This window comes from Sebastes fasciatus, chromosome 8 (assembly GCF_043250625.1).
Source record: "Sebastes fasciatus isolate fSebFas1 chromosome 8, fSebFas1.pri, whole genome shotgun sequence".
Lineage (NCBI taxonomy): Eukaryota > Metazoa > Chordata > Actinopteri > Perciformes > Sebastidae > Sebastes > Sebastes fasciatus.
In genome coordinates, this window is record NC_133802.1 from 16,826,388 (window position 1) to 16,850,107 (window position 23,720).

At 41.3% G+C, this 23,720-nt stretch overlaps 1 protein-coding gene across 1 annotated transcript; it reads right to left on the reverse strand.

Annotated features, from left to right (window-relative positions):
• Positions 1-13,303: 13,303 nt before the first annotated feature.
• LOC141772647 (protein Wnt-7a) lies at positions 13,304-22,936 on the reverse strand. Its single transcript, XM_074643873.1, has 4 exons — positions 22,533-22,936; positions 21,057-21,283; positions 17,220-17,491; positions 13,304-15,214 (listed from the first exon to the last, which is right to left on the reverse strand). The coding sequence occupies exons 1-4, from the start codon at positions 22,601-22,603 to the stop codon at positions 14,732-14,734; spliced, it is 1,053 nt and encodes a 350-aa protein (XP_074499974.1). The 5' UTR covers positions 22,604-22,936; the 3' UTR covers positions 13,304-14,731.
• Between the last annotated feature and the right edge of the window lie 784 nt (positions 22,937-23,720).

A 23,720-nucleotide genomic window follows, 5' to 3' on the forward strand; every position in this document is an offset into this window, starting at 1 on the left:
GGACATCGCACGAATGCAGCAATAAACCGCTGCTGATGTTACTTTCCTTTCCTGTAGGTGGCGCTGACTGACATTTGTACGACTGTGGGAGGCTTTATGAGTTTGTGAGTGAGCTACTACTCAGTTCCGTGAGGCGCTTTGCATCCGAAAAAAAGACAAAAAAAAATAAAATGATGATGTGGTCTTATTTACTTTGGCTTTGTGCTTATCTACCTTGATGACATTTGTTTGGTGATACCAAACCTTTGGGTGGCCCTAAAAGAGTCAAAACCGGATATACAACTGTGACTATCTACTGTATGCCAATCTCATACAACTTCTGCTTTGAAGTTGCAGTTCCGGAAACATTTTGTTTATTATCTTGTGTTAGTCCTCGCTTTTCAAATCAAGCAACCTTGTTGTGTGTGAGGTAAATTCAAGATGGGAGTAGATCTTTCACGACCCAACAGCTCAGTGAGATGTATCCCACCTGACGCAAGAAGTTTTTTTGGTCTGAATGACGAATCTCTCATCTTAGAAAGATCATACCTAACCTGGTGGCTAAGTTGTGTTCCAGGTGCAATGCAAAACAATCACATATTTGCATATTCTACCCGTTCTCTTGACATCTAATGACGTGACCTATTCGGTTTTTGCACGGCAGTCTATTCAACCAGTTTCAAGCTTCCTCTCTACATGAGTATTTTTACCTGCAGGGCTGTGTTTTCAGTGTTTTCGCTCTACTCTGCCTCATTGACTCTAATATGGGCTTCCTGAATGGGTTATCTTGAGACTTGTTCCCACAGGAGCTGATGACTCAAAATGATTTCAAAGATGCATGATGAGAATGCAGATCTTTGTGGTCTGAAACTTACTGGATTTATTGTGATTTATCCTACAGACCCTAATCAAAACTTCAAAGACAGTTAAATGTAGAAAACGTTGAATGCAGAGGCCCACAAAAAAACGTCATGACAGCTGCGTTTCTCTCTTCTGTACTTTGTGCAGATTAGACGCCCTGGGGTCCTGAGGCAAGTGTGTTCCCCAGTCCACACCCAGTCACGTTCCCTCCACATCAGATCGGTTATGCAAACAACGAAAGTTTCTGAACACAACTGAATTAGAACAGAAATTAAAATAAGAGTCCAGAGCAAAAAGGGCAAATATGGACTGTGATATAGCAAGAGTCTGCAGCTTGCAATGTCAAATATACAGTATATTGTCATAAGTACAACTACTAGTTTTTAGTCAGTGGGGCTTTAAATGACAATGTTGTTCTGATGGTTGGTTCACCACTTTGGACCAGACTGAAATAATTCAACAACTATTGGATGGATCGCCGTGACATTTTATTTAAAAAATGGATGGTGAATGGTCACCAGAGGAAGAAGCTGTCTGATTTTGGTGATCCCTGAGTTTTCCTCTGGCACCACCATTGGGTTGGTGAAATCTCATGACAAGTGTTGGCTGATCCAACAGGATGAATTGTGATCCCTTTGGTGATCCCTTGATCTTTCATGTTGCAGGTCAAAAATGTAATTTGTCCAATACTTTGACAGACTTCTTGCAAAACAAATGACATTCCCATCAGCCTCAGCTGCACTTTGTGTTGAGTGTTGATTAGCAAATGCTAGCATGCTAATACCATAGACTATATACAGTATAAGAAGTGGACGTAGTCATCGTGACGTCACCCATTGGTTTGTGGACTGCCGTTTTGAAACCCAGAGTTCGGCATTTTGGCCGTCGCCATCCTGGTTTTCGGCCATCGCCATCTTGGCTTTTTGCAACCAGCAGTGACATGAGAGGATGGAGCTAAGCAATAACAGACATTTTTAGGTGACCAAAATGTTAACTTTCATGACCTGAAAATACACTGTGAAAGGGTTAAAGTTGCAAGACAAAAACGCGGACAACTCCGAGACCGGACAACGCCATGGGAGCGACATGTCAATCACAACGTAGCCACACCCTAAAGCATACCCTTCTTTATGGTCTATTTGACTCTAAATGGGACCATAATTTACTAAATGAACATCATGCTGTATTGGAGAAGACTTGAAACTAGCGATTGAGACCATAAACTCATGTTTATGTGATACGGTGCATTTTTTGGTTCACCTAATGGTGTCTGCAGTTATTGAACGCAGCCCCTAAAAATATTCAAGGTTTTGTTTAGTATTTCCAGGGGTGCAGGTCCCCAGGTGGTGTTGTCGGCTAGTCTACTTCCAACTTACTTTCCCCACCACTCTTTGCCACACTAATACCATAGACCGTCATTTTGTCCGTCACCATTTAGTTTTTTTGCAACTAGAAGTGACGCGAGAGGGTGGAGCTAAGCACAACCGAACGCTGAATAAGCCCTGTTAGGGGACCAAAAAGGTAGCAATTAACTTTAATGAACTGAAAACACACTGTGAAAGGGTTACAGTTGTAAGACAAACTCCCAGACTGGAAACCGCCGTGTCACTCACAAGGTAGCCACACTCTAAAGCATCCCCTGCTTTATGGTCTATTTAACTCTAAATGGGACCATAATTTACTAAATGAACATCATGCTGTATTGAAGAGGACTTGAAACTAGCGATCGAGACCATAAACTTTACTGAGGTAATAAATCAAGTGAGAAGTAGGGTCATTTTCTCATAGACTTCTGCACAATCGGACTTCTTTTTGCAACCAGAGGAGTCGACCCCAGCTGGCTATTAGAAAGCGCAAGTTTAAGGCACTTTGCTAATATGCTAAACTGATATGGTGAACATTGTAAACATTTTAAACATCAATATGTTAGCATGGTGATGTTAGCGTTTAGCTCAAAGCACTGGCTGTTCACTATATCCTTCATATAAACATGGTATTTTGTGTCCTCAAAAGACTGCATTTATTAATCTGCAATAATCTATGTTTAAAAGCGTTGGAGGCGTGGCTTCATACCTGAAATCTCATCAGCTGTTTGGCTCTTGCAGCCAACCAGCTACGGTATGCATGCAGTCTACAAGTGGATTTGAGTCACGGTAATACATTTTCTTTGGGTGAGCAATGGGCAGAGTTGTATAATGATGAAGAGTTGAGGCTTGCCTTCCTTGGAAGAAACAATGTCACCCAAGTAATGAGCTTACTTCAAGTGTTTGTTATTTCAAAAGGCATTTTTCCTCTTCAAGGTGCAATAGTCATACAGTTGTGGACTGTGCTGTGGCATGTTGTACTCAAAGGAACACGCGGAGCGGGATTTGTTATTGGCGTCAAAAAATACAGTCGGTCTGTAAAAAAACACACCCAGAATCCAAAAATAGACTGGATATGAAGTTGGAACATAATGTGATTTGAGAGATTAGCCACAGCTTCATCACAAAGTGGGGCCGTGCATAAATCTCTCCTCACCACCTGGATGAAATTGATATTTCCAATTGCTGTTGTCCAAATTCTTCCAACATAATGAATAATACATTTAGCCCTGCAATCACCATAAAATATCTAAGTGGAAGATTATAATTTGGGTAGTTTGCATTTTTGCTTGTCAAGTGCTCTAAACACCTCTGGTGATTTAAAGAGGAGCTGTTATGCTTTTGTGCTTTTTTCCCCTTTAGTGTGTTGTTTTTGTGCATGTAAAAGGTCTGCAAAGTTACAAAGCCATGCCAAAGGGAGTTACTCTCCCCCACAGAAACGCTGCTCCTGAACTGCCTGAAGCACCTTGCTTTAAGTCCTGCATTTCTTCTGTAATGTGGTGATGTCACCAAGTAACACACTTGCATAATACCAGCCTAGCAGCTTGTTTGTCACAAACAATTCTAGTTAGAGCGGAGCTGGAGCGAAGCTGGAGCGGAGTCCGAAGAGTTTGGTTCAGTTGACCAATCACAAGAGTGGGTCAGCTGACGAATCAGAGCTGACTGGGCTTTTTGAGGGGGCGGGGCGGGAGTTTCAAACAGAGCGTTTCAGACAGAGTGTGAAAAGAGGTGCTGCAGCATAGCAGGAAGGAGAAATATAAAACATTTTTTTGAACATTAAAGCATGTAAACATGTTCTAGTAGAAACCCAGAATACAATAAACACCTGAAAATAAGCACAATAGGTCCTCTTTAAATGCCTTAATCTGTTGATACACTCACCTTTGCTCGCCTTTAACTTACTGAAAACATACCTGTTCTTTTTCTAGGGCTTGAATTGGATGCATTTCTTCTTTTCAAATCATGGACCCTTTAAAATGAAGAAGTTCCAGCACACGAGAGGCAAGAATCACCGCATGCGGCCGGCGATGTATGTATGACATGACAACAGGTATGTCTTAAACAAACTCTGATGTTTTGAGAAGAGGATAAACATTGATAAACAAACAAAACTGTTTACCACATTTTAATTAGCTGTTGTGAATGTAATGAGCAGCTGCCAAATCCATCTTCCAGTGTCCCACAGTGTGCAGTGTATATCCTGCAGAGCACAAATCAACCCACCTAAACACCTTGGGCCGTTTAACGCACACTGCTGCATTTCGGCACGTTATGTGCTCTATATGCTACTTGATTAGTTGATTATAGCATGAGACACACTTCAGGATTGTTTGTACAATCAGACAAGTGTAACATGAGTTTTCCTACCGTAAGACACTCTGTTTACCTAAGCCAGAAAGTTACAGTATCAGGCAGCGCGTTGACTGTTTCCTTTGCTTTTACCTGCAGCAAAAGCATTTGGAGTTTTGATGTTAAATCATTGTGTGCTTGGGTGTTAATGTGGGAGGATTAACCTGCCATCACGGCAGCCCTTTTATTGCCGTTCACCTAAAAGAGGCTTCCATGTGCAAATACAGTTATGCAGGTTGGCACAGAACTCTGAAGGAATGTGCTGCTCTTCTTTTTATTGAATGCATAAATTCAGGAAGTCCAAACATCGGCCGACAGTGCTCACTACCCGAGGAGGATTCTCAGAAAGCATGTTACCAAATGTGAATGTGTGCACTCAGTCAATCCCACTCATCCATGCCGGGATGATACCTCTGTCAGTGTGGCCCTCTCAGATGGAATTACTGTCATAGTTGGCATGATGACTCTCTTCAGGTAATAAAAGAGGTGTTGATACAGAAGCATCTGGCAGGCCTCTGAGCCCCAGACAGATCCTGCTCTCACCCAAATCTATCAAACCACAGAGGCAACATCTGCTCAGGCCATAGATTAGCCTAGTTAGCTGATATTGTGAACTGCAATTAGCTTGTTTCTTGTGCAGAACAAAATATTGATTTTGTGGACACAACTCAGATTAATCATAAATTCACCCCGGAGAGGAGGGTTCACCTAAGTCATCTTCATCATCTCCCTCCGCAGCTCTGAAACTGCAGGGTTTTTCCTGAATATGTTGCCCAAGGCTTGCTTTCGAAAGGTTTTGATTGATCACCAGGATTTAGGGAGGAATCTCGCACAATTTAACACAAATCATGAAAGACTGTGAGAATAAACCACAGGGATGCGTGTTGCCAGTGGTATTTAGAGTTTTACACAGTTTGAAACAGACTGCAACAGTAGCTAAGACGACTGGTCTTATTCGTGATGTTGACAGATCTGTTAATTGAAACGGTTTAGAAACTTTACTGTATACTTTATATCACAGAAAGGCTGAGAGACAATGTGATTCTCAGCATTGATATCAAACAGACAGGTAAGAAAATGAGAGATGACCATCCACATAAATACATACTAACCCGTCACTGTTTCTTTTGTGTGTCAGTGTTTCTCAATCACACACACACACACACACACACACACACACACACACATATATAACCATGCAAAGACACTTCTTCTGTCTCTGATGTGGCCAAAACCCCGGAGGGACCAAAGCCATTTTTCATGTAATTACAGAAAACCTGCCTGACTGGCTTTGAGGCAGCTTGTGAAAGGAGGAACCAAGTCTTTCTTACACTGTACAGTGCATCTAACCAGTTACTATTAGCAAGAGGTTATTTCACTTGTTTCACTTTCAGTCCAATGTTGTCGGGCACATCTAAGAGTTCTTATACAGCAGGTGTGTCACATGGTAAACAGGCTGGTTGAACAGCACCAGTGTGAAATGTGTACTGGCACCTGATACTGCTCTCTTATATAAAGTGTAATTTACGCTCTAAAATGTGTTCTTTAGAATTGAACTGTCGATCCAGGATCTTTTGGCACAGTCCTTTTTTATTTGTTGACGACTTGGCTTTTACCGATCCATCGAGTAGATTTCACTTTGAGCTTTGTCTTCTCTTGTCTGGTCTCCATCTTTTATCCCGCACGTGTCTTCTTCAGTTCGAGCTTTCAGCCGCTTGCTGCTCATGCATGCATTCATGATAGTGGAATTTTTCCATTGTCGAAACACACAAATATATCATCATATGACCCAACGCTGACAACTACAGTCTGCTGCAGAGAGGGACAGTAGTAGAAAGGAATTTCCCCCAGGACAAATCAGTACAGACTCGGTGAACTGACGATGTCTTCGGGGTGTGCGGCAAGTCTGCAGCAGCAACTGGAGGAGGCAGCTCTGAGGTAATGTTTGTCTCTGTCTCTCTTCAAGATAAACCTGTCATTAAAACCTGTCACTCTGTTTTCCTTTTTTGTTTCCTCTCAGACAAGATGTGCCGAACTTACCTGGATGTTGTGATCCAATGTACTCATCTTCTTTATGATACCGGTCCCTGACTGTAGGAGGCGACACTATTACTTTGCATTCTCTAATAATACATATTAGACCATTCTTCTTTTCCTGCTAAATGATTGAGTCACAGTTATTTTAGCCCCCAGGTTGCTCATTTCCTCGTTATAATACTCTTGAGTGTTACAGATTTTGTTTGTAAAACCGGGACATGATTATTCTGCTGTTCATCTGACCTCACTGACCTGTGGATGCTCATGATTTTACAATGGCAGCATGCAGCTTCCCTTTACGCTGCAGCACAGTTGTTTGATGTCCTAACATGTCTCCCACTGCTGCCTTTGAAGGCCTGCCACCTGCAGCAAGCTTCCACCTGTTACAGAACGTCTCCCGCTATCTCCTGTCATCTTCATTCAACAATTGTAGATCTTTTGGCAATTTGTTTCATATCACAAGTCTTTTGTTTGTTTTCTTCAAGACGGCTATAATCTTAATATTAACAATGGATCACATGACTGTTTGTGAAAGTGGTTGCTCGTAGATGATGGACTCACAGAAAATTGTCACCAACTCTGCTCAACAGAGCTTTTTAGCATCTTTCAGCTCAATGTTTTGGCTTTACGCCATGAACTTTGCTGTGTTGGTTCACTCTCACGGTTCTTATGGCATTGTTTACTGCAACGTATCCTCATACAACGGTTCGTATGACATCTTACAAAAAGTTATTCCTCCTTTTTTTTGCGTTTTCCTACGAATGTCCACTAAAACATGACGCGCATTTCAATTTCCGCTCGTTACATAGATGCAGTCTTTTCAAAATAAACTTCCGTCTTCGCAGGAAACAACTTTTGCTAGGTTTAGGCAAAAAAACTACGTAGTTAAGTTTAGGAAAAGATTGACTTGGTTAGGTTTAGGTAACAAAACTTCTTAGTTAGGTTTGGCAACAAAACTACTTACTTAGGTTTAGGAAGGGATCGACTTGGTTGGGTTTAGACAACAAAACTTCTTGGTTAAGTTTAGGAAAAGATTGACTTGATTAGGGTTAGGCAACAAAACTACTTAGTTAGGTTTAGGAAAGATCGTGGTTTGGGTTTCTGCTGGATGTGTAAATAAGCATAAGCATATCAACTTAAAAGGTGATAATATGTCGTGTTTACAGTTTGTTTCCACTGCTCCCAAGTAACCAAAACATTTTCACACATCAACAATTTAATTGCTGATTAGCAGCATAATACACATATGAGAGATCTATCTATATTATCATCAATATTCACCATTGTGTACGTTATCTTTTCAGCCACTGATGATATGAGGCTGCCTTTAAGATTAGGAAAACTCGTTTGACTGTTGACTGTTTTTGAAGAAGGCCCTTCTTGGTATGCATCCTCATTTTCTCAGCAGAAACCATCAGCTCAGGCGCTACGAGGAAGCGCTTCCACTTCATGTGAGTTTCTGTCAGAGCAGACGTCGCTTTATTGGGCCTGCCTGTCCAGTCACCAGACACCTATCCTTTTGAGGAGTGGTGATTTATGATGGAAGTGATCTGTGCCACTGACAATGCATCGGCTGCTTTTGTTCCCTCTTCAGGAGTCGCAGGTGACATCAGATCATAATCCAGATCATATTATACTCTTCTCCTTGTAGCAACTGCAGGTGATACACGTCTATTTTCATGTCAGTGCATGACAGGGTCATTTCTTTGGCTGCAAAAGAGCAAAGAGTCTAAAGACTTCCTGCCAGAAACCCATTAGGGTGTTTGTCACTGTCTGGCACAGTATCAGGAGTCACTACCCATCAAGCTTTCATTCTGGATTCAACCAGGCCAAGAGGAGACACTCACTAATGAATGGCCAGCCCAAAAAAAGAACCATTTGTATTGCCTGTGCTCTGTTTTGTAAAGACAACAGCGATATAACATTACAATAACCATAAATCAACATACTGTAGGTAATATAAAGCCTCTGTAAAATCATTAACGGCGAGTGAAAGTGAGATTCTCTCCCCTTCATCGCTCTCTTTATCCCGTTTCCCTTTTGTCCTATTCTTTATCTCATTACCATCACTGAAGCTGACCTCAGAGCAGCAGCATCCAGCTGTGTTCCTCTGCCCTACAGACAAACCTCTGACCCTGCGCTGAACTGGAGGATCATCTACCACTGTCACAGCCTCATCTAGCACTGTCACCGACTCCGACTGCGAGGTCAGTCAGTGCACATTACTTACTTGTTTCAATTCAGGTTTGTTTCAAGGTGGATTAGGAACGGGATAGTGATTGTGCATGTATTGTTGGGGAATAAGTGACGAGTGGAAAAATATGTTTAGAGGAATGAACAGAATGACCTAAGATACCACCTGTCAGACATCTCTACGGAGGCCTTTACCTTGTTTACAGCCAACACTGTTATTTACAGGGAGCCAAACTTCATACAAGTGGTTACTTCAGTTCATGTCATCTGTGTACGCAATTAACCTCATGCTTATAGGCCACTTTAGCTTACCCGTACACACATTCTGTCATTGTGCAGAACCCATTTCTTTTGCGTGTTGTTGAAGCAATATTTTTCTTTTCTGGGATGCATTTCAGTCCAGCAACAGGAATGAAAGGAAGATAACATGTTTGAAAAGCTCTGTGGCACTGAGTTCAAACCACTTTTGTCACCAGCATTGTGGGATACATATCAAAAGCAGTACTTTCAGGTATCTCTTTACCTCCTTTGGGTTGAAGGTGAGGGTGTTTCCATCTCTTGGCAGAGCATGAGTGGAGAGAGGGAGAAGATTAATGATATAATAGCTCTGACCACATGGTGTAGTTATTTAAACTGGCAGCATCAGCTCAAATTGTTTCATAGCTTTTCTGCAATGATACATTTAGGAGCGTGTCTGGACAGGTTGTAAGATGCTCGAGGAGCGAACTCATTGCAACTCCCTCTGAACTGTTCAGCCAAAGAGACGGGAGCTTGGAAGCTATGACACCATCAGCGAAGCAGACGCTGAGTGTTTACTTGTTTGTGCACCTTTTTTCTTTTGTTAATTTATTGGCTAATAGGCAGATATGGAAAGATCATGCTTGGCTGTGTTTCCAGATTAATTTCTGTCTCGTTTACAAGTTGTGTCTTGGTGAGGAAAAGGTTTCATGAAGCATGTGGTTTATAATAAACCTGCCGTCTTGTCAAACCAACAAGAAACAATCAATTCAAGAAGAGAAGATGCCAGATCTGTAAGGGCTTTCCGGCTAAGAATCTGGCTGGCTGGCTGTCAATGACGCTGGATGAAGATCAGTGATATTTCCAAAGAGTCTTACGGGGTTGTAGTGAGTTTGGTGTTTTTGTTCAAAACATCCCGTGTCAGGACGCCCGAGACGTCGGAGGATTACTGTAAGCTTGGCTCAGGTGACGTCTTCTAGGGGAGGGAAAGGGGGGAGGCAGGTATGAGGGCCCTCCATAGCCCTGCTCCTAACCACTCCAAAAACAAGGAAAAGTATCATATGGGGTGCTCAGATCATTTGAAGATACACACCATCAAAGGCAGCTTTTAACACACTCACTTATTACCCCATTTCTCAGATGCAGCACTGTTCCATGATTAAATATTTCAAAAGCTTTCAAAGGCAGGTTAAGCGGGCCGGTGTGTCGTTGTAAATGGCTCCTCCGAAATCCCCACAAAGAGCTGCTCCTGTTCTTACCTTAATGCCACTGACAATGCCTGGAAGCTATTTGACCACTGTGTTTACCTGTAAAATCAGATAGACCATGGGAAGTCAGATAGACAACCCCCTTGTGAGGGCCAAACAGTTGTGGATCTCTCTTGCGGGGAGTGGATATTGTCTGCTATCTCTGGCTTCCATCGCTTGGAGTCTCAAACAGCACTCTGTTAAGAGAGTGCATGAATGAGCTGCTGCGCTCCGTGCAGTATATCTCTGGAATCACATAAAGACAACCTTGTGCTCTGCAATTTACTGTGCAGCAGCGCTCAGGTGCTTGTGCATGTCTCAACCAGAGGAAAAACAAAAGTATGACTGACATAATCATGTGTCAGAAGATTTATGGTCAGAGAGAGCGAAGGGGAGAGAAAAAACTGGAGAGCACATTTTCTCGCTCCTCCTCCTTCAAATTATTGTCTTTAGCGCTGTCCACTTGTTTGAGTGAAATGTTGGAAGCTGTTGAAACACACACACACACAGAGAGAGAGCGTTGGGTTAATGAAGGCCCTGTAAAATATATGATTTAACAACTCTTTTACTGTGAAATTATGAGTCATTTCCTTCTTCATTGGTGGTATATCTTCAGTCGTCTTTGGGGAAGTAAACACAGGATGCTATCTATGTTTCGTGGGTAACTTTAATTCAGCTGTCATGCAGACACAAAAGAGACCAGAACAGTTATAAAGAAATGATTAATGTGTACACTGCAGTTGAGGTTGAGGTTCCTGAGATGAATTGGAAATAAATCCTGAACTCTATATCACCGGTTTCAACAAACGTCGTGCATCATCGGTTATCTGATCGCCGGTGCAGACGAGGCCGATCTAATGATAAAACAGAGAGCAGGATGGATCTTGCTTAAATATGTGTTAAAAGACTCATTGTTGGCTTAGATGCTAATTTCTGGCTGGAGCACACCGCCGGGCCGCCCTGGTGTAACGGGTCATGGGAGCAGATAGGGAAGCCGTGGCAGGCCTCCAGTAATAACACAGGGAGTGAGCCAGACTACCAACCATAAATCTACTGCTACCACCAATTTCCAACTACTGCAGGTGACGGGCGAGTATGTGTGTTTGTGTGTCTCTCTCTCTCTGTGTGTGTGTTCTTAAAAACTCCAAAGGGTAGAACGCAACCCCACTTCACAGCAACATGGATATTACACCCCTGAACATCTTGGCATGGGCCTGGTCCTGTTTATGGAGAAACACGGCTAAGAGTATAATTAGCATTGCAGTGATCCTGAAGGGTGTCTGACTTATAGGCTGCCATATCAAAGAAGGTGGTACTTTGTGCTTGTGACTCAATGGGGATGAAGTGACTGTGGCCTCTGTGTGCCGGTGGTGTTTTGCACCTGACTGGAAAACACTGCAGGTGGATTACAATGGAACAGTAGCTAAACTACATTGTTATGCTGTAAATAGTAGCATCGTAGGTTTGATGGTGTAAATCCTGCTGATTAATCCGCATTAGGAGCACCACATTCAAGGTATCCACACGAACCCTTGTCATTCAAATGTTAGACTACCGCAAGTGAAAGTAAATCAGTGACACATATAAAGGACACTGTGATGTGAGTGTTTTGTTCGTGAGATAATGCGATGTGCATCTTACACACAAAACCCCTAGTTTAGGTTTAACCAGAGCTTTTGGAGCAGCTGCCTTTTCTTATGCGCAAGTCTTTTGTATCAATATTATGAAAGCTGAAAGCTTTTGTCAGACGGAGACAAGCCTTCCCCTTCACGCCCTTTTCTCTTTATTCTGGGCAGATTATCGCCGCCAGTGACACATGATACGACTAATTTACTGTAAATTAAACCTCATGTGTCTCAGCTTTTTCTGAGAGGAAAAAAAGGAGGTTTTACAAGAATAAAAATGCCCACGTGGGAATGTTCTAAAATACGCACAGGTGAAAACTTTACAGGCCACATTTGTCAATCCCAGGAGATTATTGGGAGCAGGTTTTCCGTCAACACCTCGGGCCCGTCTCCCCACTCCACACTTCCAGGCCGATGAGAGTGGAATCTGTAACGACTGTGGGCTTTAGCGTCGTTAACATTTCCCTGACACGTCGGCCCGGCCTCTCTTGGAGACTGCCCTGCATTTTCTCCGCTGCGCTGGAGTTGTTGTAGCAACTAGTGGCCCAGGAGTGAATGAAGCAGATGTGCGAGTCATCTATCACCTGACAGCTCCCACTCCCCCGACTGAGCAAGTCATCTCCGTGACAGTCTGCCCGGCCATTCTCATCAATTACTCCGGTACCCTACCATTAGGGCACAAACACTTTTCTCCTCCTCTGACACATTCAACTGCTTCCCAGTCTGCAAGATGGGCCCTCAATTAAGCCTGAATAACTTTCCCCTCTCAAAGGACGTCTCTCTTTCTACAGCCCAGTGCTGCACACATTGTACTTGTACGATAAGCTCTTTGAGGGCTGATTTATCTCCATGGCGACCATATGATATTTGAGAATATTTATCCCTATTTTATGACTTTACGATTGCCTGATGATGATGCAAACCACAATGTGGCAACCATTATTAAAGATTTACATTTATTGTTCATGTTCAACAGTTAATTGATTCCTATATAATGAGCAATTAAGGTAATTTATAGCGATACACCGATACGGGATCAGATATCGGGCCGATACTGACTGAAATAGCTGGATCAGGTATCGGTGTCACTGGAGCCGATCTATTCGATTCAATTCTATGTTTATACATTATATACTGGAATTTTAATTCCTGTTAATTTTGAAGATTTCTTTACCAAGTTGCTGGTGTATGATTTTTTATTTTAATAATAAATATAAATTCAGTAAATTTATATTTGTATTTATTTGCTACATTTTGTATTACAAAGTTAGGAAAGCAATGTTTAAGTCAAGCCTGATGTTGCCTTACACATAAAGAATGATCCCAGTCACTTATTAATTAAACACTGGTATTGGATCTGATCAGCCGATACCGAAAAGCCCAGGTATCGTATCGGTATCAGGACTGAAAAAGTCGGATTGGTGCATCCCTAATAATTTATGTCATAAAAATTCAACAACTCCACCGTTATGCTGGTTTATGGCCAGAAAATGTTATGGTCCATATTCCTTTTCTTCTTCTTTTTTACTGTTATCTAGCCATTTACAGCACAATACAACTGTTCAAGTATTCTTGCAAAACTACACGTTCTCCATAGGTCTTTTTCTTTATGGCATTCCCATTTTTGTCTTTTGTCATGATCAGATTGAGACTCAATGTAGGAGGAAGCAATAATGGAAATCATATCTCATTAGTGTTATTCTGTTCCTGTATTCCATCAGTAGTAGTCATGAAACGCAGTAAACACATTTGTTTGAACACAGACACAAATAAACAGTTCCTATCACTTACAATATACAACTATGGCAGTGACAGCAGGGGCCAACTTACACATATATCAGCTTTTTTTCCACAGGGATTTAAAAACAGGTGTCCGAGCTTGACATTGAATATGCAAAAAAGATATAAATAAGACATTCATATAAAAATAGGCTTTTACAAAATATACTCTATGAACCAATATTTACCAAAAGTGGAAAATGTGCCTGTGTTTTTTGATCAGTGAACGAGTCCTGTTAAATCAGCTTGAAGTAAGCAATGCCATTGAAGGCAGTCAGTAGAGCGTACAGCCTTCGACCTCAACATCTCTAGACTAGCAGCAAACAGAGGGAAGGCGAACTCATGAGAGGGTCAGGAGGTCAATGTGAGTAGCCTACAGCAGTTTCATCTGGAACAATGTTATTCTAAAAACACATTATTATTCCAGGCGGATTCAAATCCAGTGTGTTAACAAGTGTGTGGATTGATTCAATAAACTAAACCCCAACATTTAGTTATTTTTGATCCATAACGGAAAAAATCAGTAGTTTTCTTTCTTATAGAATAAATTAATATTAATTATTTTCATTCTCTAAATACAGCATGTTAAATATTCCAAATGGCTGTGTCATTTCATCTGCGTACAGAGTGAGAACTACAGCAGTGTGTCCTGCCCAGCAATCACATCCACCATAATTCATTTGCATTGGCAAAGTCCATTTCCTAAATGTCCGTATAGCTTAAAAGTCTTGAAATTTTTTGCATCACTGGCTCACGCCGCGGGCCCCCGGTCCCACATGCCAGGGTACAGTTTTTCCCTTTAGTCACACTTTTTTTCGACATTGCACCCCGACAAACACACCAGTCCAAGAAGAGGGGGTGAAGAGCTTTGTGTGCAAAAGAACCATGACGCCCCGTCTTCAGCTTACTGTACGCGCAGTACAGTAGTTCCTCATTATGTATGAAAAGACTGCAATAACAGCCTTATTTGTGAGGTTTAACAGTTCCAGTTTGTCCATGAAAACACAAAGACATGAACCAACACGTTCTCACACACACACACACCATCCAATAAATATTCTCATTTGCATGTGTACACCTCTGTCCTCTCGCTGCAGGTGTTGCATTTCACGTAGCAGCACCACAGGAACTTGCAGTTGCACTGCCAGACGCGGGAGTACTGGTGTGTGTTGTATCCCCGGCCGCAGCACATCAGGTCGCAGCCGCTGATGTGCTGCATCATAGTCTTGTTGCACACTCGGCCCTGTGTGCCCAAGCTCCCCGTCACGAGGTCCGCCTCGCAGTAGTTGGGCGACTTGTCTATGTACACCAGGTCTGTATCCATGGGCTTCCGGTAAGAGTAAGGCTTCTTGATCTTGAGGAATTTCGGGCGCTTGTTGCGGCTGGCTTTGATTGGCTCCACATGCACGGCGTGGGCATACTTCTCCTTGAGAATGTAGCCGAGCTCGCGGAACTTGGGAAGTGTAGTCCAGCAGGTTTTGGTGGTGCAGGAGCCCGAGACGCCATGACACTTGCATTCCAGTCGCATGCTCTTCTCCAGGACCTAGACGCACAAAAACAAGTTAGTAAAGTAGTAACTGTGAAAACACTCCAGTGATGAGTGACAAATACACTCTGATGATAGGTTAATAACAGCCATGGTGGATTATTAAAAACCAATTACCGTGCAGTTTATGACAATAATGATTTTATCTGCTCAAGAAATGTGATTGTGTTATTATTTTTCAGAAATTAATTGGTTAAATTACAATTCAAGCCACATATTCTAAACCCCTGGTGTATTACAAACTGTCTCAATTCACATTTCAGCTCTTGCACTTCAAGGCAAATTACAAACGTGCAACCTAATAACGATGTGACTGACAAATACACCATAGTTGGGGATTAAATACAGCCCTGCCGCATAGCTGTGTGATACCATATACACAGAAGCCAAAATAATGTATCAGATTTCAGGCTCTGTGTGTGTAGTCACCACACACAACGTACAAATGTCAAGAGTGACTGTACAAGGCGCCGAGTGACTGGGATTACTGCTAAAGCCTGAACTGATGACAATGAGAAGTGCCATTGACAGAAACTGGAATTTTCTTTAGCAGCAAGGTCAATTGCCATTTCCTTTTGCTAAAACGCTGGGGGTTTGGTATGCGATGTGGTCTCCTAAAGCCATTGACGAGATATTTATGCCTCCGTGTTCTTGGCAAGTAAACTGTAACGATAAAACCCAAATACAGACGTGTGAACAGGAACCAAAAAAAAACTTTTCCCCAAGCAAACCACTTCATAAAACCCTTGGCTTCAACTCGCTAATCCATCAGTTGTTCTGTGACCAACACTTGTGACAGCCTTTGTGTGGACGTCTTCGACCGGGGAGCTGTGAACGGCGCTCCCGCTCAGTGTCACCGCTTTTGATTAGCATAAATAAAAGGAACAGAGGGGCCATTTATTAGCAGAAAGAAGAGAAACAGAGTAGCAAAAGTTGGAATCTACGAGTACAGTCTTTTTCCCTGGGAGGCAATTTAGCTGTCCAGATAAGCCAATTTGAATTCATGGTCCTGAGACGCACGTAGAAAATGATCTACCGGGTACGATTGTGTGCTAGGAGGCTTTTCAGCCCAGTGTGGGGATGGACGTGTTGGTTGTGTGAATCAGGCTGTTTGGCACAGTGAAGCAGAGAGAGAGAGAGGATATGAGTTAACTTTATCCTTCACTAACTCCAACCTCACTTTAGCCGTTTGGCACATTATTCCACTCAATCTCTAACCTCTAGACTTACGTCTGCAGTGTTCTGCAGCCATGCATGCAGAGAAGCCATCAACACATTGTGAAAACCATCCTTTCCTTATTGTATTATTGTTGTCTCCCATTCTGTTTTCATGCAGTAACGCCCTTTGTGACTTTTGCAGCAGGGTCTGACAGTAAGCATGGTATATTGAAACAGATATTTACTTGATGAAGATCCAATTTACTGAATTATAACCTTTGATTAGAGTTGGTATGCAGGTGGAGTGCATATAACTACACTATACAGCAACAGAGACACATAGCCTACTACTCAATAATGACGAAACCTGGTAACCAAACAGTCAACAACCCTGTGGTGCCTTTACAAGCACATTGCACCTGATGTGGGTTTATGATATTAGAGAAATTGTGTGTGGGGATTGTCATAAAGGTAACTGTACACTGTCTCAGTGGTGCAAATCCCATGGAGGAGGTGGGGGCTAATGCCTTTTTGTACAGTGTCAATCTGGTTTCAGTGCAGAGATCTGGGTTGTAATCAAACCCTGCCACTTAGACAGCTCTTCCCTTAAAAGCAGCCTTTTATTCCGCTGCTTGTTCAGTCTTGGCCCCCGCTGCCCACATCTTTGGCGAAGTTCAGCCACACCACATCACGCCAGAGACTTTTAGTAGTGACTTAGACTAGTTAACCACCGGTTCGCCATCCCATTTAGTCGTCACTTATATTAATTGTGCCTTGAAAGAAGTCAAATTTGGAGATGGGAACAAATTGTGCTGAGTAAAGAGACATAACTCTAATCACTTACCTTGCGTCCCACCTCATTATTATGGAGGTTCATGAGTGTCCTTGCATTCTGCTTAACTTCCCGAGCGTCGATAAATACTTTGGAGAAGCCCAGGCCGTAGCTGATGTCTGCCGAGCAGCCTCCCCACTTCCAGCCCTGGTCTTTGCTGTAGAAACCCTGCTTCTCCTTGTCACAGCTACAGTCACTCAGGTTGCCCTGCGTACAGGCGGCTGTGATGGCATGGGCCACCCCCGCTGCAATGATGGCGTAGGTGAACGCAGCCTCTTTACTGCCTGGTGGAGCAGAAAAAAAGGGGGATGAATAAAATGTTGCAGGTACACATTGACATTTTTTTAAATAAAAGAATGTCATGGTGTTTCTCCTCCTAAAAACGAGATTAATTATTAATAGTATGTGTGCTTACATCACAGTCTTGGTGACATATCACTCAAGGGCTGCAGTGTTTTGAAACCTGACCTGGAAACTGTCCTGCCTGTGAACCAAAATGGCCGCTGGTGGTATAGTCAACAAAGCGGTATGAATAAGAGGGCTGTCGGCGAAGGAAGGGCTATTGATCCGCTCAGAAAACTGTCACATTCTGTGTAAACTCATAAGGCACTGACATCCGAATCTTCATCCTGCTGTTATCTCCACCAAGTCCAGCTAATAAATCATTTACACGTACACGGAAATATCGACAAATAAGTGAAGGTTAATCTGACAGGATTCATACGGACAGATCCTGAAGCAAAGCTCTCCATAAGCAGAGAAAGAAACATTTATTCTTATTATATAATGCTAACAAAGCAATACTTTTCCCTCCTAATACAATGTGAAAACAGCCCATAATGTAATATTCAAAATCCATTACTTTTCAGATCTGTGATTTATCATCATGCAAACAGGAAACTGCTGGTTATAACACCCAGCATATCTATGTGTAAACAAACTCCTCTTGTCTCTGTTCAAAACAAACATCTTTGTGCTTCCTACTGCCACCCGGTTCACTACGTAAAGCTGCCATGTTTTTGATAAACATCTTGGATGTGTGCCCTTGCTATTGAAAAAAAAAAAAACTCATATTGAAGCATCAATTATGTGGACGTTTTTATAGAGTCGATGGGCTCCGAGCCAAAAAAGAAGGTGTGTCAGTCAGCTCTGACTGCACCGTTGTTAATTTTTCCCCTGCAGTTCTGAGTGCATGAGTTCACCGCAAGAGATGGTATGAATTCTTCCTAAGCTTGTAATGAGAGGTGGAAGATATTAAAAAGAGAGGTGGGACGAAAAAGAATCCAAACGCCTGTCGAAGTTGAACTAAAAGTGCCAGTTCGCTGCTCTTCTGCCATGTTTGTTTCTCTTTCATCTCTGCCCCTCTCAGTATCCGGCCTCTTTATATGGACCTCATCTCACACAGCTTAGTGGGACTCCAGAGTTCAAGTGCAAACACAGTTGAGGCCTGAAATGGCTCAAAGCTGGATGCACCTTGCATCACCCATAAGGATTATGTCAGCTCACGGGTCAGTCCTCCTTCGCTTTAAGAACAATACCGCGAGCCGCACAGCTCCACTCGGCCTGGGCATCAACAATGGCATTCGTTTGCAGCCATTGGCCTTCTACGCTAATCTGATCAGTGAAACCAATCTATTTGGTATGGCTGTCCAAGACTCCTGTCTTGGAAACACAAACCAAGACTCTTGATGAGCTACAACCACTCATTCTTAAAAGAACAGACTGTCAAACGCCACTGTTTTCATTTCAACAGCATGAAGAGATAATCCTTTCTTTCCAACAGCAGCAGCAGCAGCGGGCAAGATGGCCTCAAACAGCTGGTCCAAGCTACTGGCCATTGTGTAAAAGAGTATTTGTATTCTTTGTTTAACATCAATAGAACTCAAATATATTACATTTTTTAAAGGTTTTTATCTAAATGGTTTTAAAAAAAGCATCCTCTGTTCTCAAATCTTACACAGACTGCAGCCTTAAAGGCATCATTCGACAAAATGTCATCATACTTCATTAAACCTTGTTAGGTCTTCCTGGTATTGATATCCTCAACATCTAACAGTCTTTAATCCACATTATCACTTCATCAAATGAGCCACAAATCTCCAGCCACAATTTCAACATCCCCTGAAGTCCATCCACTCTTTAGAGCAGACTTCTTTCTGTCTCCGCAGGAACATCGATTTGAACTAATTTGTTTCTCTAATTTAGTACTTTCAGGCCTTGCTCTCCTTCTTGGCTTTGCCCCCGCTGTAACTTATACCCGTGGTAAGATCTACATCCCTTACAGTGAGAGCCACAGCACCCATCACTAGACAGGATAAAGACCAGTGAAAATGTGTCTCCAGAGACTCTGCCGGGCTGAAAAGAAAGGCTGCCAACATTCACAGGAGCTTTGTTACAGTGCTGGCTTCAGATAGCCCTTTATAGAAAAGCCCTGCTCAATGAAAGGTTTGGAGCAAAACTAGGCCTGCTGTAAATGACACTGACTCCTTATGGGATGCTCCTTGTTCTGTGGATGCAGGGCAGATGAGCACTTATGTGCAGAAGACGTTGGTGCAGGTTTTGACTGGAGATCAAGAGCACCAGCTATTAGATTATATATTTGTGAGACATATGGAAAAGCATGTCAGGGTCATTTATTTTTATTTTTTCCAAGGTATCAGGTCTTAATTTAACTACTTGATATATAGGCATAAATCTCTGAAATTCTTTTTGTAAATATTAACATATTTTTGAGGTAAATCACAAAAGTGGTTTTGGATGAGAAAGACATATTATGTGAGTTTAGTGATGAAAACTAGAGTTTTGCATGGATTTGAGCTCAGAATGAAGGTTTGACGCTTGGAGTAAAACTATTATACTATTATACAGACTGGCTCAGTAGTATAGCTGTAAAACTTAAAACTAAACTTTATAGCCAAATCAAAATCTGAGCGAAGATCATTGTGACAGCCTCCTTTCAAGCAGCTCACAAAAGTAATGCTCAGACTTGCCAACAACATCTCTTCTGATCCCTTACATGTTTTAAATGGGGAATATCAACTTCTGCCATCCAAGAGGCGATTCAGAGTCCCTACATTTAACCTGCATCAGGCTAAAGAACGCTTTTGTCCATCAGTCCATCTTGTTGCTAAATAATAATTAATGTGCTGCTAAAGACATGTAAATCCAGAGGACAGATGGCAATTTTGTAATGGGTTATGTATGAATAATTGTGAAGTGTTTTGTGTTTTTTGTCTGATGGGTCTTATACTTGTCTGTCTGTCTATGTGTGCTTTTTCTCAAACTGAGCTGCCTATGGATGCAAAATGAATTTCAGTGCAAACTGACAATAAAGTTGATCGTATCGTATTGTATCCTATGGTATCGTATGGTATAATATGGTATCGTATGGTATAATATGGTATCGTATCGTATCGTATCGTATCGTATAATGTAAAATTTGAGGAAACAATGTTCCCTTTCATATTCATCCTGTTTTGTATGTTTCCAATATAAGAGATCTGTTTTTCTGTGAAGAAATTACATCTTTTTTTTACATATTAATCCACTTTTACAGCTGGAACCAAACATTTTTTTAGTAGCACTAAATGAATGCAGAGCTGTGGATTGTTTTATGGATGTTTTAGGTTGTTTTGTAATTTTATTCTCAGGTATTGTCTTATTTATTGTAGTATTTATCAACTATACTATTTATAGATTTTAAGGGCTGAGAGAGAGCCAGGGTAAAATGCATTTCATTGCATTTCACTGCACACTGTACTTTTAAATGCATATGACAAATAAACTTGAAAGTGAAACTTGAAACTTTTTAAAACTTTTGTAAACAAACGTTAACAGACAGCAACATACCCACTTTCAACTCTTTTCCGAAGACTGTCCTCTCTCCGAGTGCAGAGCAGTTCCAGCGACCGTTTTTGAACTGAAACTGACACTCGTTGATGCCCATTTGGGCTCCCTCTCCGATGACGATGATGGCATCGGGTCGACTCTGGCAGATGATCCGCTGTCTGGGGGCCAAACCGGGGATCTTGTTACAGATGATGCTCGCACCGAGGGCCACCACCGACGAGAAGCCACTGTGGATGCAACATGGATACATGACTGAGAACAACTTTTACCATTCTTATCATTTTGGTTGTTAGTTTGAGGTTTTTTTTTACCCATATGTGTTTACATAACCTTTTAAAATATGCGTTTCCACTGTTTGGTTTATTATATAGTATAAAGTATAGTATAGTATCCAAAATATAACCAAATATTAATATATATCCATGTGTAAAATAGACTAAGAAAAACTTTTCCCATTCCTATAATTTTTTTGTTGTTAGTTTGAGTTTATATATATATATATATATTTTTTTTACCCATAAGTGTTTACATAACCTTTTAAAATATGCATTTCAACTTTTTGGTTTATTATATAGTACCCTAACTGATGGTCGTAATCCAAATATTAATATATATAAATATATCCATGTGTAAAATAGACTGAGAAAAACTTTTCCCATTCCTATAATTTTTTGTTGTTAGTTTGAGTTTACATATTTTTTTTACCTATAAGTGTTAACATAACTTTTTAAAATATGCATTTACACTGTTTGGTTTATTATATAGTACCCTAACTGATGGCTGTAATCCAAATATTAATATGTGTAAAATAGACTGTTTCACTGGGATTATTGCATTTTAACAGTAGAAATTATTGTTCTATAACATGCCTGGGCTACAGTGCACCACTAGACTAATATGTAAATTAAAAAAACATTTAAGTTGTAGATAATTGTAATAATTATACCCCGTATGGTTACCAGCCTTTAAGTGTAATGTAATGTAATAAAGGAAATATCATTAATGGTAATAATGTGGAGTTGCCACGAGTCTAACTGAGATGCATTTACGCTATTATATCCATGTGTAAAATAAACTGTTTTACTGGGATTATTGCATTTTAACAGTAGAAATTATCATCAAATTGTTCTATAACATGTCTGAGCTACAGTGCACCAAATGTGTAAATAAAAAAAAGCTACTACATTAAAGTTATAGATACTTTTAATGACTATACCCGTATGTTTACCAGCCTTTAAATGTATAATAAAGGAAATCTCATTAATGGTAATAATGACGAGTTGCCACACGAGACTAACTGAGACGCTGTTCTCCTTAATGTTTTATTTATCCTATATAGTTTGTAAAAATCACCTGCCTGCTTTTTGAGAAAATATGTGATACAACAGGCGCTTTTCAAGGACCAACAACGGATAAAAGTCTCCTTGTTGAATAACCTACAACACACTAATGTGAAGTCAAATAAGCGCAGCTCACCCAATTTTCAAATAAACAATTCCCAGACAAAGTAAAACTCGTAAAATCCAGCGTCTCGTTCTCCGACTCATTGTTTCATGCACCGATCTGTGGAGCTGATGAATAACTCTCTTCTCTTATTTTCCGGTCGATCACAGCCCAGGTAACTCCACAGGAACTCCGAAATGACGAGAAGCATTAAAAAAAGATGACACGCTCGAGGAAAGAAAAAAAACAAAACTTTTTTTACAGATTGTTTGCTAAGGTATCATCCAAAAACTCCCTTTACGTGGCCTCTTTCCGCTGGGCCCTGTTGTCATTGCGAGGTGTCACACAGGTAACAGGTAAACCCTTGAGGTGAGCAAGTGCGATTATGCCTTTTCTTTTCTCACAGTTCCTCTGCTACCCGCAGGTCTGCCTATATATCTGGCTCATCTATCTGGGGCGTGTTCAACAGCAGACATGAGGAGGCCCTGCTCAACAATCCCGCCAGGGCTCAATCTCTACACACACACATAGACACACATAGACACACACACACATACACACACACATACACACACACACACACACACACACACACACACACACACAGAGACACACATAGACACACATACATAGACACACACACACGCACACACAGACACACACAATAGACACACACACACACACACACACACACACACACACACACATAGACACACACATAGACACACACACACACACATACATACATAGACACACACACATAGACACACACACACGCACACACACACACACACACATAGACACACAAACACATAGACACACACACACAGACACACACACACACACATAGACACACACACAGACACACACACACAAAGAGACACACACACATAGACACACAAACACATAGACACTCACACGGCTCTGCTGTGAATTCACCTTGACTGATTGGCTTTTTATTTGGTTATTAAGTGGGTCATGGCTAAAGCCTAATGGGGCTTATTTTTACGCAGAAGTTACCAGTTTTCCTTCACTGAGTATTAATAATATTGTTAAACACTTAGAAGAAGCATCATTAAAACGCTGCAGATAAACAATATTAAAACAAAGACAAGTAAGAAGAACTTTTTTTTTTGACAAGTAGGCCTACATGAATTATTACCTAGAACACACACATTTATGTATATATACTGTATATTTGTTTTATGAACTTGTCCTTCC